At 41.5% G+C, this 15328-nt stretch overlaps 1 protein-coding gene across 5 annotated transcripts; it reads left to right on the plus strand.

Annotated features, from left to right (window-relative positions):
• Positions 1-249: 249 nt before the first annotated feature.
• Positions 250-14293, plus strand: ATP23 (ATP23 metallopeptidase and ATP synthase assembly factor homolog). Of its 5 annotated transcripts, XM_055328977.1 has the most exons (6): positions 736-1751; positions 2738-2783; positions 3475-3556; positions 7849-7986; positions 10880-10963; positions 13846-14293. In XM_055328977.1, the coding sequence occupies exons 2-6, from the start codon at positions 2767-2769 to the stop codon at positions 14047-14049; spliced, it is 525 nt and encodes a 174-aa protein (XP_055184952.1). In that variant the 5' UTR covers positions 736-1751; positions 2738-2766; the 3' UTR covers positions 14050-14293. The 5 variants fall into 5 exon arrangements, with proteins under 5 accessions (XP_055184953.1, XP_055184951.1, XP_055184956.1 ...); XM_055328978.1 differs by lacking the exons at positions 736-1751; positions 10880-10963; positions 13846-14293 and adding exons at positions 250-510; positions 7278-7461 and having other exon boundaries at positions 7849-7968; XM_055328976.1 differs by lacking the exons at positions 736-1751; positions 10880-10963 and adding an exon at positions 279-510.
• The last annotated feature ends 1035 nt before the right edge of the window (positions 14294-15328 follow it).

The raw sequence follows: 15328 nt of genomic DNA on the forward strand, positions 1-15328 counted from the left end.
GCCCCGCTGAGGGGCGGCGGCAACGGCGGCGGCAGCGGCGGCGGCAACGGCGGCGGCCCGCAGGTCCGCAGCCCCGCGCCCTGTTCTTGCCGGCGCCTCCCCCCGCCGCTCCCCCCGCCGCTCGCCCCGCCCCGCCCCTCCCCGCGTGCTGCTGGGCTCCGAGGCCCCGCGGCCCCAACGTCCTCAGCGGCGCTCTGCGGCCCGGCCCGCCGGGCGGCGGAGGATCTGGGCGGCTGGGGGCGGGAGGGCGCTTGGCGGTCCCAGGGCTCGTGCCGGCCGCCGCGGGGGGGGGGCCAGAGCGGCCAGGCCCGGGCGGCATGGCGGGCGCGGCGGGGGGCCCGCAGCAGCAGCAGCAGCAGCAGCCGCAGCCGCAGCAGCAGCAGCAGCGCGTCGCGTGCCAGGTGTTCCCCGAGCGGCGGGCCCAGGGCGGGTCCGGGCAAGGGCTCCTCTCCAGCGTCTTCTCCAACGACCAGGGGTGCCAGCGGCTGCTCCTGAAGACGCTGCAGACAAGTAGGAGCGGGGCGGCGGCGGCGGGTGGGCCCCGGGTCGGGCCGGAGGGCGGGCGGGAGGCCTCCGCGCTCGCGCAGCCCGGGCAGCGAGGGGGCAGCGAGGGGGCAGCGAGGGGGCAGCGGCGGTCGGGGCGACCCGGGTCCGGGGGGGGGGCGGCTTCCGAGCAGCCGCGTGCTGCCAGCTGCCCTTGGCTGGGAGGCGTTATTTTATTTAAATTTTATTTAATTATTTGATTTTTTAAATTCATTTTTATTTTATTGATTGATTGATTGATTGTGAGGCGTTCTTAACCTTCCTACGCCTGCCGGGCTGCCGAGGGTAGAAACCTCGGAAACGGACTATAAAATCGTGTGTGCGCACCAGAATGCATTTTTCTGGGGAGAAAGTTCCTAACTCCGCCATAGTCTCGAAGAGGCCGGATCTCCAGAGGGTCCAGAACCTCTGCTGTGGGTTAAACAGGAGCTCGACTCCCTGCTGCCCGGGTCGCCTGGGGGGCTCAGTGGTTGAGCCTTCAGGTCTGTCCCTGGAGTCCTGGGCCATAATACATTTGGCTATATGATATAAACCAAAACATAGAAAAAGAAAAGGAATCAAAGTTGGGTGTTTTTTTTAAGTGTTGAAAGCAAAAAACAGGTGAGTAAAAAAAAAAAATTAGTGAGAGATGAGAAAGATAGGTATAGGTTACTGCTTTATTATCCTGCCCCCTCCTAAGAGTGTTAACAGTAAAATAATTATTAGTACTAAGCATTTTTTTAGTGTATATCAGGTGTCAGGATATATGCTCACCATATATGCTCACACTTTACATTCATAAAACCTACTTCTCACAACCCGAAGAGAGAAATTTTTATCCCCCGACCCTTCCCTCTTTGTGTGTGCAGATAGGGATGGAGGGGATCAGGAAGTTAAGCGAGTCTTCCACACCCGATAAGGGAAGGGATACAAATTTGAACCCATGTCTAACTGCAGCCCATGCTCTTTCCACTGAGTTCCACTTCAAACCTCTAAAAGGCACAGTCCTGGTCCTTACTCATCTTTGAATTTCCCCACACCAGAACCTAGGAGGCGTTCCATACACATTTCCACGGGGATACAATCTCATCATTCCCATAACCCCGCTCCTCCTCCCCACTCCCTTGATTCCCCAGTATGCAGGTAACCTCAAGAAGATTGGAAAATCTTTGGGTGCTTAACTTTTGAACTGTGATTGGCAGCTATGAAGTAACCTTGCTTTAGGACAGGTAGGTTTAAGACTCTTAAGGAGTTAACAAATCTCTAGTGCAATGTCCCTGAGACTAGAGAAGTTGGGCAGCAGGTAGTTGTTTGTTTTTAATTTTACTTATTTATTCATGAGAGACACAGAGCGAGGCAGAGACACAGGCAGAGGGAGAAGCAGGGTCCCTGCGGGGAGCCCGATGCGGGACTCAGTCCCAGGACCCTGGGATTGAGACCTGAGCTGAAGGCAGATGCTCAACCGCTGAGTGGCCCAGGTGCCCCGGCTATTTGTCTATTTTATTAACACCTTTTAATTGTTGGAAAAATCCTTTTTTGTTCTGTGACTTCTACTCTTTGGTCCTCGTTCTGCCTTTTAAAAAAATATTGATGGGATTTATTCCCACATGGCACTCCTTCAAATACTTGAAGCCATTGTGGTCCTAGTTAAGTTTTTTATTCTCCTTTCCAAATCCACAGCTCCTTTCTTCTTACTGATCGAAGGCCTGTACTGTTCTAGTTGCCTTCTCCCCATCGAAGAGCTTCAGTTGGCAGTTCCTATTTAGAGTGTGGTACTTAGGAAGGTCTACTGTTAGCTTGTGGTCTGACCAGGAAAGATGCCAGTGGGGCTACTTAACTACCTTCTTCTAATCTGGGTACCGTGCTGCAGTTCGTTTCTACGGATGTGACCCCAAATTCCCGCATTATTTCGGTATATGCTTTAATACAATGTTTTCGATCATGTAACTAAAAATGGGCTTTAAAATCATTTTTTATATTATTGAAGATGTTTAATAGTGCCCATCTTGATATTTGTATCAGTGTTTTATTGCATTAAAGACTTGTTTTTATGTTGACTTAAGCTGGTCTTTTCATATCCATTTTTAACAATTTTAAGATAGTATTACTTCATTAAGATTTGTGTGTTACTTTTTGATAATATACTGCTTTTTGGGTAATTTAATTGGTGCTATTTTTCTAATTAGCATACTTAATTGGATCAATATCTTTTTAGATCCTTATGTCAAACTTCTGCTTGATGCCATGAAGCACTCAGGTTGGTAAGTAATCTTTTTTATACTGCTCGTCTCTGTTCTGGTTGCTAAAAACATGAAAACCCCAAACTGGAGCTACTTGCAGTTTTTCACTTTAGGCCACAAACCCTTTTCCATATGGTAGGTGGTGATGGGCTATTCTTTCCAGGCAGGTGGTGTTCTCTTCCTACATCTTCTGCCCTAACTCTTAAGTCTCTGGCTCTACCATTACCTCCAGTGTTTAGTAAAGACCACATGTAAAGTCTTATAAATAATTACCGAACCTGGCTTTCCCGTTCTTCCAGCCTCAGCATTGTCCTTCATGGAGAAGAAATCTCAGCTTGTTAGGTAGGAGCCTTCCAGGTGTTGTTTAACTTTGAGGAGATTAGAGGAGGTTGACCTCTGAGGTCCACTTCTTAAACTCCTGGCCTGAGGGTAGCAACTCTAGCATATTTCTAATGCGGTCTTAATCAGTGGACCAAATGCATTATGGGATCATGTCATGGAAGTTGATCTAGGACAGATTTTGCAGAGATGATTTCCTTATTTCACAGATGAGAAAACTTAGTCGTGAAGGTTTCCCAAGGTTTCTTATGTGTTAGTGGTGGAGGGGGTGTTGATTATGTGGAGCTCCTGATTCCTCGCCCAGGGCTTTTCCCCCTGAACCACATGCACACTGATTTGGACGCTGTTTCTTTAATCCATTCTTGCCTTTTAGTGCTGTTAACAAAGAAAGACACTTTTCTTGTGAAGACTGTAATGGCAATGTCAGTGGAGGTTTTGATGCTTCGACATCTCAGGTAGGCATTTTTGCCAAGTTGTTCTCTTTCCCGATAATTGCTAACACCTTGGCACGTTGGCCATTCTTTTCGGCCACTAAAATGAATTAGTTACGGTTCTCACTCTTAAGGAGCTTATGTTCTCACAGGGGAGATAAGACAGTCATAAAGTTTGAGGCAGGTTAAACTATTGTAGGGGATGTGGTTACCATAATGGGACAGTGATATGATTGCAAAATACCCACAGATTCAGCAAGTGCATATAAAGCTTCTTCAGGGGCAAAGAAGATGAAGACTGTTGCCCGAAGAAGGGGTAGCATGAGCAAAGGTGGTGTGTTGGGAAAGGACAAGGCGTATTTGGGGAGTGGCACGTTGTTTAGTGTAGCTGGGGGGCAGGAATGTGTGGGGAATATGGGGAAATAGAATTGGAAAGAAAGGTAAGCCATATGGTGGGAGGCTTTGAATACTGAACTAAAGAGTTTTACCTTTCCCTGGTGAGAAGGGATATATGTTTAAATATTTTTGATTAGGGGAATAAGTTTCTCATCTGGAAAATATGGGTAATGATCTATCTATAGTATATCTATCTTATATCTTATAGTATATCTATCTATACTTATAGTTATGAGAATTAAATGAGATACTTTGTGTAAGGTGGTTATCATAGTAAGCCTAGTTAAGTGTTCAATAAATATTAGTTTTAAGTAATTGGAGGGTTTTGACAGCATCTTGGAGTTGGTAGAAGAACTAGGACCTGTGATGAGGGTGGATGAAGTTTTCATAAGTAACTCTTTCCATCTTGAACATATAACCCTGTTTAATGATACTTAGTTGTTTCTTCCTGGGGAATTGTACATGTATTTTGGTTACTTATAGCTGCTTCACAGTAATCATGAGAAAAAGAAACATGGCATAAGAGCATAAGAGTGAAAGGTCTCGGTTTTGGAGTCTGGTAGAGTTGCGTTCAAATCTAGTTCCCCTGCTTATTAGCTGTGGGGCTTGGGCAAGTTATTTGCATTATTCTCAGTTTTCTCATTTGGAAGCTGATAATAATAATACGTATAGCTTTCAAAATGGGTCTAGGTGAATTCATTTCCCCCTTGGGGTTAAATAGAGTGGACATTTTGAACTTTTATCTTCTCAGCAGTGTTGAGCATAGTTGGGCACTCTCTCCTTTTATTTTCTTTCTTTTTTTTTAAGATTTTTATTTATTTATGCATGAGACACACACACACACACACAGAGACAGGGAGGCAGAGACACAGGCAGAGGGAGAAGCAGGCTCCACGCAGGGAGCCTGATGCGGGACTTGATCTCTAGGATCCTGCCCTGGGCTGAAGGCAGGTGCTAAACCACTGAGCCACCCAGGGCTGTCCATCTCTTTTTATTTTCTTTTTTTTAAATTTTTTTTTTTTTTTTTTTTTTTTATTCACTTATGATAGTCACAGAGAGAGAGAGAGAGGCGCAGAGACACAGGCAGAGGGAGAAGCAGGCTCCATGCACCGGGAGCCCGACGTGGGATTCGATCCCGGGTCTCCAGGATCACGCCCCGGGCCAAAGGCAGGCGCCAAACCGCTGCGCCACCCAGGGATCCCTCTTTTTATTTTCTTAAGTTATATTTGTTTTTTTTTTTATTTTATTTATTTATTTATTTATTTATTTTTTACTATTTTTTTTTTATTTTTATTTATTTATGATAGTCACAGAGAGAGAGAGAGAGGCAGAGACACAGGCAGAGGGAGAAGCAGGCTCCATGCACCGGGAGCCCGACGTGGGATTTGATCCCGGGTCTCCGGGATCGCGCCCTGGGCCAAAGGCAGGCGCTAAACCGCTGCGCCATCCAGGGATCCCCTTAAGTTATATTTGTATTATGAGGTGTCTCATTCATACACAAGAGTAAGAAACCTGTATGTATGCTTTTGGTTATAGTAATGAAACGAATCCCTGTCTAACTGCCACCCAGATTTGAGAAATAGAATACTGCCAGGACTTCAGAAGATTGTGTGCCCCTCTTGGACTACATTTTCTCTCCCTTTCTTAGTCTGACTCTTGTGATAATCATTTCCCGCTTTTCTGAATGGTTTAACATCTCTGTGTACAGTCAAACAACATGTTATTTAGTTGCCTTGCTTTGAAGTTTTATACGTGGAATACTTTGAGCTCTATGTGATACTTTGTGGTTTTGTGAAATCATATGGTATATAGTCTTCTGTAACAATTATTTTGTTGAGTGTGGTGAGATTCTTCTATTTTGTTGTACAACACCTTTATGTAGTTGGATTGCTGTATACTATTCCACTGTATGCCTGTACTGCAGTTTACTGTATTTAATATTGTTTCTGACTGTTATTATGAACAATGCTGCTGTGAGTATTTTTCACCTTTTCTCCTGGTGCACATGTGCAAAAGTTACTCCTGAGTATATGTCTAGGAGCAGAATTGCTGGGTCATATAGTTTGCATACACTTGATTTCAGTGGTGATAATACCAGACACTTTCTTCCCCTCATTTCCAGTATACGACACTCTGCTGGTTACTCCTGTGCTAGCTCACCTTCCTGTGTCAGCTGTTAAATGTTGAAATCTCTTAATCCTTGTGTTAAATCCCCTTCTTTTTTTCCTCTATTCTCTGCCAAGGGGATCTCATTTATTTTCCTAGGTCAGAGCTCTCTTTTTTAGCTTCACATCTGTATATTCAAATGCCCACTTAATACCTACCTAATACCTAATTGTGAGGCCCCTGAGACCTCACAAATTTGTCCAAGTTCAAACTGATGGTTTATACCATCCCTTGTCCCCACCCAACCTGGTGTTGTAGTTTTGCGTATCTCAGTGAATGGTACCACTATCTATCCTATTACCCAAGGCAGAAATGTAGAGATCATCCTTGCACCTCTGATTCCCTTCCCATATTCCATATCCATCACCAACTTTTGTCCAACTTACTACCTAAATATTTTTTGAGGTTACCTACTATCCCTGCTCAGATACCATTATCTCTTGCCTAGAACACCTCCTTAGTCTTGAGCTAGTCTCTCTCTACATCCAGTTTTGGTCATCTTCTGCTTATTTTTCCAACTATAGTCAAAAGGGTAAAAACAAACAAAAGGATTCCCCTGTTCCACTCTTCCTTTTCAGTGACTACCCACTATTCTCAGGATAAGATGATTGGGCTCTAGCCAACCTCACCAGCCTTATTTCGTGCCTGTCACTTACAGTTCTGTGCTACAGCAGTGCAGGCCTGTTTTCAGCGTCTCAGACATTCTATTCCTTCAGTGCCCCTGGCCTTTGCACAGGTTGCTTGGTCTGAAATGCTCCCTTCCCCACCTCTCAAATTTAACTCGTTCTCATCGATGAGATCCCAATTTAAACATTCCTTCTGCAGAGATGCCTTTTCCAATCCTTTAGACCATATCAGGCATTCTCATTGTATGCACTCATGACATCCTGGGTTTTTCTTCGTGACAACTGTCATTGCATGTCTTTAAACATTTTGGTAAATATTTGATTAATTTCTAGTGCCATTAGAAGATCATACATTATTAAATTATAATTACAGATAATAAATTATAAATAGACTCTGAATCTACTAGTAGGTTGTAAGAAATATTAGTTGAAAGATGAATGTTGGATGAATGTATATAAAATATCTGGCACATACCCTGGTGTCTGGCACATAGTAAGTACACCACAAGTGGTAACTATTGTTATTAGGATCCCTCATGTCTTTATTATTCTTATAGGGTCCTGCTCAGTGTGCTGTTGGCTTTTTGCACTTCTTTCTGAAGGTCTTTCTGAGGATTTTCCCTGGCAATTCTAGTAGAATGAGACAGTGGTGGTCATTCATTGTTGATTCATTGCTCATTCAGAAACTTGATTAAGAAGCAGTTTACATGTATTCTCATTTAATTCTCACAATTGTATGAGGTAGGTACTCTAATTATCTCCTTTTTATGGTTGAGGAAACCAAGGCACAGAGAGGTTAAGAAACTTGCCCAAGGTCACCGAGTTAGTAAGGAGTGGGGCTGGAGTTTGAATCCACTTCATTCCAAAGCCCACTCCTAATATGATGCTGTGGAGTCCAGCAGCCCACTGAGGATGGCATTTAAGTGCTATTGTAGTTCAGAGAGAAGAGGGAGAAGTTGGTCACTGGGAAGGTTTGTTGGAGCATGTATGTTAGGACCAGGCCTTGATGGATGGATAGGTGTGGGGGGTTGGAGGAGAAGGTGGGTGGATGAGATAGAGAAGATGGGATTTACAAAATAGAGTAGATGTTAGAAATAATGGAACTTCTCTTATTTTGGTGCCTCCTAGATTGTTTTGTGCCAGAACAACATCCGTAATCAGGCCCATATGAACAGAGTGGTCACCCACGAGCTCGTTCATGCGTTCGATCACTGTCGTGCTCATGTCAACTGGTTCACTGATGTCAGACATTTGGCCTGCTCAGAGGTGAGTTTTATTGTAAAAGATACTTTTTTCTCCTGGAACACTCTTAAGTTTGAACATTTAATTGAAATATAATGCTTAAGACTCTTCCTTTGCCCCTCATCCCCCCCTCAAATATTCATGAGAGACAGAGAGAGAGGCAGCCTCCATGCAGGGAGCCCGATGCGGGATTCAATCTTGGGACTCCAAGATCACGCCCTGGGCTGAAGGCAGGTGCTAAACCACTGAGCCATTCAGGCGTCCCTAAAAAATAAATCTTAAAAAAACAAAACAAAACTTAATTGAAGTATGATTTACTTAAACATACTCCTCTTCTTCTGTCATAGTTCCATGTTACCCTTAGATTTCCTTTTTTTTTTTTTTAAGATTTTATTTGTTTATTCATGAGAGACATGCAGAGAAAGAGGCAGAGACACAGGCAGAGGGAGAAGCAGGTTCCATGCAGGGAGCCCGACATGGGACTTGATCCTGGGACTCCAGGGTCAGGCCCTGGGTTGAAGGCGGCGCTAAGCCACCTGGGCTGCCCCTTAGATTTCCATTTTTAACTCCTGAATACACCTTTGCAATACAACAAGAGATATTTTAAGTATCTTCTTAGAATTGTCTTAATTATAACCTTTAAATCCTAATAATAGTAATGACTTTATAATAACCATTTTTAATTAAATAACCATTTTTGGTATATAATATATATAGTATAGCATGATATATATAATACAAAAATATATATAAAGTAATATGATAACCATTTTTTTAAAAAAATTTATTTATTTATTCATGAGAGACACTCACACACAGAGAGGCAGAGACACAGGCAGAGGGAGAAGCAGGCTCCATGCAGGGAGCCTGATGTGAGACTCGATCCTGGGACTCTGGGACCACGCCCTGAGTGAAAGGCAGATGCTCAACCACGGAGCCATGCAGGCGTCCCTATGATAACCATTTTTAACCATTTAACCAAATAAGCAATTTTCCTGTGGAGTAAACTATAAATGTAAAAACTAATGCTGGTTAACACTGGCTGGGGACTGTATGCCAAACACTGTTCCTTTTGTGGATTCTTACTGAGTCTTCTCAACAGTCCATCCAGGTAGACGCTATGATCTCATGGTCTACATGTTGAAAGGGAGACATTTATTGAGGTCCATGGTTAATAAGTGGCAGAGGCAGGATTACAACCAGGGTTCTTTTTTTTTTTTTTTTTAAGATTTTGTTTATTTGAGGGAGAAAGAGACAGATAGTGACAGCACAAGTGAGGAGGAAAGGAAGAAGCAGGATCCCTATTGAGTGGGGAGCCTGATGAGGGACTCAATCCCAGGACCCCGGGATCATGACCTGAGTCAAAGGCAGACATTTAACTGACTGAGCCACCCAGGCGTCCCACAACCAGGGTTCTTAACCAGCCTGCTGTCTGCCTTCTGTAGGCAAAGCTCCTTGCTTGCTCTAGAGTAAAACATGTAGTCTCAAAAACATATAAAAAGTTTTTTATTGTTAAGCACTTTGGATTGCTCTCAGAAGTGCAGTATATTTATGCTCTTAGACATATGTATTTAATACTTGCATTTCATTAGTTGAAGAGTGCGTGTGCTGAGAAGTAAAAAAAAAAAAACTAATATAAATTTAAGCTTATACTTTATAACTTGGGTTATTTTCTCTTTCCCTTGAAACTAATAAGCAGCCCCACTGCATTTAATTATAACTCATATTATTTGGAGAGTAGACTGAAACCTGAGTTTTTAAATAGAATTCTCTCGAGTGTTATGAGAATTAATGCCTGTTAGCTAGTTACAGTGTGTTAAGTGCCTTCCACTCCTCAGAGGAATGAGACCATGTTATTGTAGAAGTAACAGGAAGTGGGCCATTCTGTTTGCAGTATGTCAGCAAAAAATGTGGCCCGTTTGGCAGTAGCATCTATGTAGGTAGTTCTAAGACATTTTTTTCATCTATCGAAGCTAAAATTTACCTTAAAAATATAGTGAATTAGAAAATATATCCTAACTTCAGGCTGTCCTGCCTGACCAGTTTGGAATGTTCTTGTTCTTGGAATGTTCTTGGTTAAGTTTCAAGAACTTAATTTTTCATAGGACAATTGAGGCCCTGGAGGAAAGCATGAATTTACAGAGGTTTAAGAAGGTTCCAGGAGAGTTTCAGTATTTTGGGCTAAGGGCAGGAGGTTTCTATTCTTAAAATGTCTTGGATACTGATGTGTTTAATTTTAAGCTTACGTTGAAATTCAGTTTGTAGATCTTTGGAAGAATGCTTTCTTGCAGTCCTTTTGGTAATTTCTAGAAATGTTTGTATCTCATAGAGAACATGGACTTTTCCACTCTGAGGTCCAACTTTCTGACTTTTGGTTTCAAAAGAAATTAGTTCTTTCAACAAGGTTACAGTGTAAAGTTTTGAAGATTCCCTTTGATAAATGATTGACCCTGTCCCAACCCACAGTTTATTTTGCATTGTCTAGCCCATGGATATCAGCTCTTTTTCTTTTTTTTTTTTTTTCAGCTCTTTTTCTTAATGTAGTCTTATGTCAAAGTTTAAAACATCCTTTAAAAAAAGTCCTGTGGAGGGGATCCCTGGGTGGCTCAGCAGTTTAGCGCCTGCCTTTGGCCCAGGGCGCGATTCTGGAGTCCCGGGATCGAGTCCCACGTCAGGCTCCCGGCATGGAGACTGCTTCTCCCTCCTCCTGTGTCTCTGCCTCTCTCTCTCTCTCTCTCTCTCTCTCTCTCTCTCTCTCTCTCTCTGTCTATGATAAATAAATAAATCTTTAAAAAAAAAAAAGTCCTGTGGATACTCTATTCTCAGAAAGGCATGTTAATTTTAAATTCTTTTACAGAGTTTTTACAGAGCACAAGCACTTTCTTTCTTTCTGTTTGCCTCTCTGTCTTTGTGATAGGTTCGAGCTGCTAACCTTAGTGGAGACTGCTCACTTGTAAATGAAATTTTCAGGTTGCATTTTGGATTGAAACGACATCATCAGGTAAAACTAACATATGAAATCACTTACCCTCCAGAGTGCTGTGAGTGGAAATAATGCATAAAGAGAAGTACATTTGGTATTTGAAATGTGAAAGAACTACTGTGGAAACAATTCAGAATATATACTGTTTATGCCAAACAGATGGAATTTAGTTCTACTTTTTAATTACAGGCAAGCTGTGTGACTCAGTGAGAGACTTTAATAGTGAAAAGAACTATATGATCTTGTTCTTGGGATCCTTTTGGAAGCAGGTGGATGAAGAGTGGACACAAAATCACAGCCTGTCTAACTTTGATCCCCGCAGTCCTGGACTTCTATTCTGCGACTCCCACAGTATTCCCGAGACAAAGAAGTAGTACTTTTCAGAACAGAGACTACCCTGCAGCACAGGTTATGGCTGCATACTAATGTGCCTTTAAACTTTAAAGGCTGTACGACATAATAGCAAAGCTTTGAATTAGCACAGACTTGACTATGATAAGTCTCTCCTCTTTTTCCCTTGGGTAGCAGCAGCAGAAAGTGAATAGAACAGGGGTGCCTGGGTGGCTCATTTGGTTAAGTATCTGCCTTTGGTTCAGGTCATGGTCCCAGGGCCCTGGGATCAAGCCCCATGTCAGGCTTCCTGCTCAGTGGGGAGCCTACTTCTGCCTCTGCCACTGCTCCCCTTGCTGTGCTTTCTCTCCCTCTCTGTCTCTGTCAAATAAATATATAAAATCTTAAAAAAAGGAAAATGAATAGAACTAGCAACAGGTTGGAAACTATGTGGAGGTAGTAGGGGCTCAGTTGAGAGAGAACAGTCTGAGAGAATGGAGTCCCTGCTTTTGTACAGCATGTACCCCAAAGATACAAACATCAGTTACCATAACCGATGGTAAAATATGGTAGACTCACATAGTTTTAGCAGAAACTTATATTACATTTGGAAAGAAGTAAGCCTGAACTGTGGTGCCTCCCAAACTTGTAGCTCCAGGAGACAACTTTTTACCATCTTTTTTTTTTTCCCCCCCTGGAAGGGAGAAATTTCCTCTTAGTGGCAATTGCTGTCATAATTCCTCATGGCTCATCCTCTCTTTCTCACTCTTTTATGCCTGGGGTTTATTTTTAAAATCAATGTTTAGTGTAATTTAGGTCGAGAAGCACTGATTTATATTCTAATAGTAGTGAGCATCTCCAGCTCAGGCATGCTGCCTAGGGTGAAGTGAAGCAGGGAACACATGTAGAAAATGAATGAATGACAGATTATTTTTCATGAAAAGGTTAGATGTCCTTCTTTTTAACTTTAGTTTGGGCTTGTGGAGAAATAAATGGATTTAAAGCTCTCCAAGAATTGGAATGATAAGACCTTCTGTTTCTTAACATATTTAGAATACTGAGAGATTCTAGCCAATTACTATGTAACTAGATAATTTATTTTCTTAGGTAGACAATTTAATACCTATGCAGAGAACACTCAGGAAAAAAAAAAGTTGATTTTTTTTCTCCTGAAAAATCAAAACACCCTCAGATTTTGTGTATATGTATGTGTAGCTTCCTAAAGCCTCCATGCAGGAAAGGTTATCTAGTATTAGTCAACTGGAAAGTAAAGGAAGAAAAAGGCATAGAAGTAAAGTATATTTTAAATCTATTTAAATTTTATTAAAAATCCAACCAGAACCTTATTTGTAGGGTTTTGTGTGTTTGTTCGATTTTTGCAAATTGGGAGTTACTGTTTGTTGGACTGCCTACAACTTCAGAGAATAACATCTGGAGAAGATGAAAAAAATGGAGGTCTTACTTATACCTAAATAATTTTAGATTGAGTTAAAAATATTCTATAATTTAAGAGTTATGTTTCTACTTCTACTTAGAATGACAGAAATTAATAAAATAATATGGAAGGGAATTAATTCTTTTTTCCATTTATTTTTTAAAATTTAAATTTACATATTAATTAACATATAGTGTATTACTGGTTTCACAGGTAGAGCTCAGTGATTCATCAGTCTTATATAATACCCAGTGCTCATCACATCACATGCCCATCACCCAGTTACCCTATCCCCCTTCCCCCTCCCCTCCAGTGACCCTTAGTTTATTTCCTATGATTAAGAGTCTCTTGTGGTTTGTCTCCCTCTCTGATTTCATCTTATTTTATTTTTCCTTCTCTTTCCCTGTGATCCTCTGTTTTGTTTCTTAAATTCCACAGATGAATGAGATCATATGGTAACTTTCTCTGATTGACTTATTTTGCTTAGCATAACACCCTCTAGTTCCATCCATGACATTGCAAAATGGCAAGATTATATATATTTTTTTGATGGCTGAGTCATATTCCATTGTATATAAATCCTACATCTTTATGCATTCACCTGTCTGTGGACATCTGGGTACTTTCCATAGTTTAGCTATTGTGGACATTGCTGCTATAAACATTGAGGTGCAGGTGTCCCTTCAGATCACTACATTTGTATTTTGGGGGTAAATACCTAGTAGTGCAATTGCTGGGTTGTAGGGTAGCTCTATTTTCAGCTTTTTGAGGAATCTCCATACTGTTTTCCAGATTGGCTGCACCAGCTTGCATTCCCACCAACAGTGGAAGGGGGTTCGAAAGGGATTTAATTCTGATTATGGGGCGGCTCGGGTGGCTCAGTGGTTTAGCGCCTGCCTTCAGCCCAGGGCCTGATCCTGGGGAGCCAGGATCGAGTCCCATGTTGGGCTCCCTGCATGGAGCCGAGCCTGCTTCTCCCTCTGTCTCTCTCTCGCTCTCTCTGTATGTCTCTCTCATGAATAAATAAAATCTTTAAAAAAAATTATGATTATGGTCAGACATTATATAAAATGTCATTATTTCATGATGAAATTGCCACATAAAATTAAAGCCACATACTTTTCTTTTTCCTTAGACTTGTGTGCGAGACAGAGCCATTCTTTCTATCCTGGCTGTTAGGAATATCAGCAAAGAAGTAGCCCAAAAGGCTGTTGATGAAGTTTTTGAATCTTGTTTCAATGACCAGGAACCTTTTGGAAGGATCCCACATAACAAGACTTATGCAAGATATGCACATAGAGACTTTCAAAATCGTGATCGGTATTACTCAAATATATGAAGACAATGACATTTTATATTATGGGGCTTCTGTGATCATGAAGAAAATATGGTTCTTAAGTGGACAAACATATAAAATATAAATGATCAATTAAATAGAGATAAAACACAGAAGATACTGATTCTAGCATACAATCAGAAGAAGTAACTGTGGTAAAAGGGAAACTGCCTTAAACTCCAAGGCAAAAATTGTAACTTTATAGTTAACCATTTGATAAATAAGGCAAATAAATTGCATTTTTGTATTTTCTGTGTTATACTTGTGTTTTTTATTTGTGTGTTTTTTTTAAGATTGTGAGTTGTTTTTGTTATATATTAAAATTTGGTTATGAAAACTGTGAAATGTGTCCTTATATGAAGTTGACTACTGTTGATATATGAAGGTGACTACTGTTGGTATTTACATTAAACGTAAAGAAAAATGTACTGATTTTATTATAGGATGTTTATTGAGATGTTATGGTAAAAAATGCAAAGAATGAAAATTGGGAATGATTCATTCTATGATCAATGCCTCCCTTCTCCCTCTTCTTTCAACATATATGTGGGGACTATATACGTAACTTAATTTTCTGAGGACAGTCCTGATTAGATTTTTCTTTTGTAAAGGCAGTGCATTAAATTTATAATGTAATTGAGGTTAATTTTTATGTATGTATAAGATTTTTCGTATAATCATTCTCAAATCTTTTGTCAGGCCCTGTGTCTGAGTTTTAGATTCAGAAAACACGTCATCTTATCTATTCCCCTTAACTGAGAGCTGCATCTTCCACCTGTCCCTGGCAAATGTCTCCTGGCCTATGTCCAGACTGAAAGACAGTGATGCCTGTGTATACATGTGGCTTATTAAGGGTTTAAAGACAAGGAAGTTGGCAGGATTATTTCTTGTGAGCTAAAATTTGATTAAATTGTAAAGTGATACCCAAGCTTGATAACTTACTAAACATTAAAAACAAGGTTTGAGGGATCCCTGGGTGGCGCAGCGGTTTGGCGCCTGCCTTTGGCCCAGGGCGCGATCCTGGAGACCCTGGATCGAATCCCACGTCGGGCTCCCGGTGCATGGAGCCTGCTTCTCCCTCTGCCTATGTCTCTGCCTCTCTCTCTCTCTCTGTGTGACTATCATAAATAAAAATTAAAAAAAAAAAAACAACAAGGTTTGAGGATTCTGGGAAGACAGCAGAGTAGGAAACAACAGAAATATGTCTCCCCACCTAGACAAAATTACACTGGCAGAGTCTTATATAAACATTCTGAAACTTGAGCCTGAAGGCTCCTAACTT

This window comes from Nyctereutes procyonoides, unplaced genomic scaffold (assembly GCF_905146905.1).
Source record: "Nyctereutes procyonoides isolate TBG_1078 unplaced genomic scaffold, NYPRO_anot_genome, whole genome shotgun sequence".
Classification (NCBI taxonomy): domain Eukaryota; kingdom Metazoa; phylum Chordata; class Mammalia; order Carnivora; family Canidae; genus Nyctereutes; species Nyctereutes procyonoides.

What these genes read in the sequence shown, in the direction of transcription:
- ATP23 (XM_055328976.1), top strand. Translation starts at nt 318, where the DNA reads ATGGCGGGCGCGGCGGGGGGCCCGCAGCAGCAGCAGCAGCAGCAGCCG. An exon ending in TTGATGCTTCGACATCTCAG is followed by an intron (nt 3,557 to 7,848) that starts GTAGGCATTTTT and finishes GGTGCCTCCTAG; the next exon opens with ATTGTTTTGTGCCAGAACAA. An exon ending in GACATTTGGCCTGCTCAGAG is followed by an intron (nt 7,987 to 13,845) that starts GTGAGTTTTATT and finishes CTTTTTCCTTAG; the next exon opens with ACTTGTGTGCGAGACAGAGC.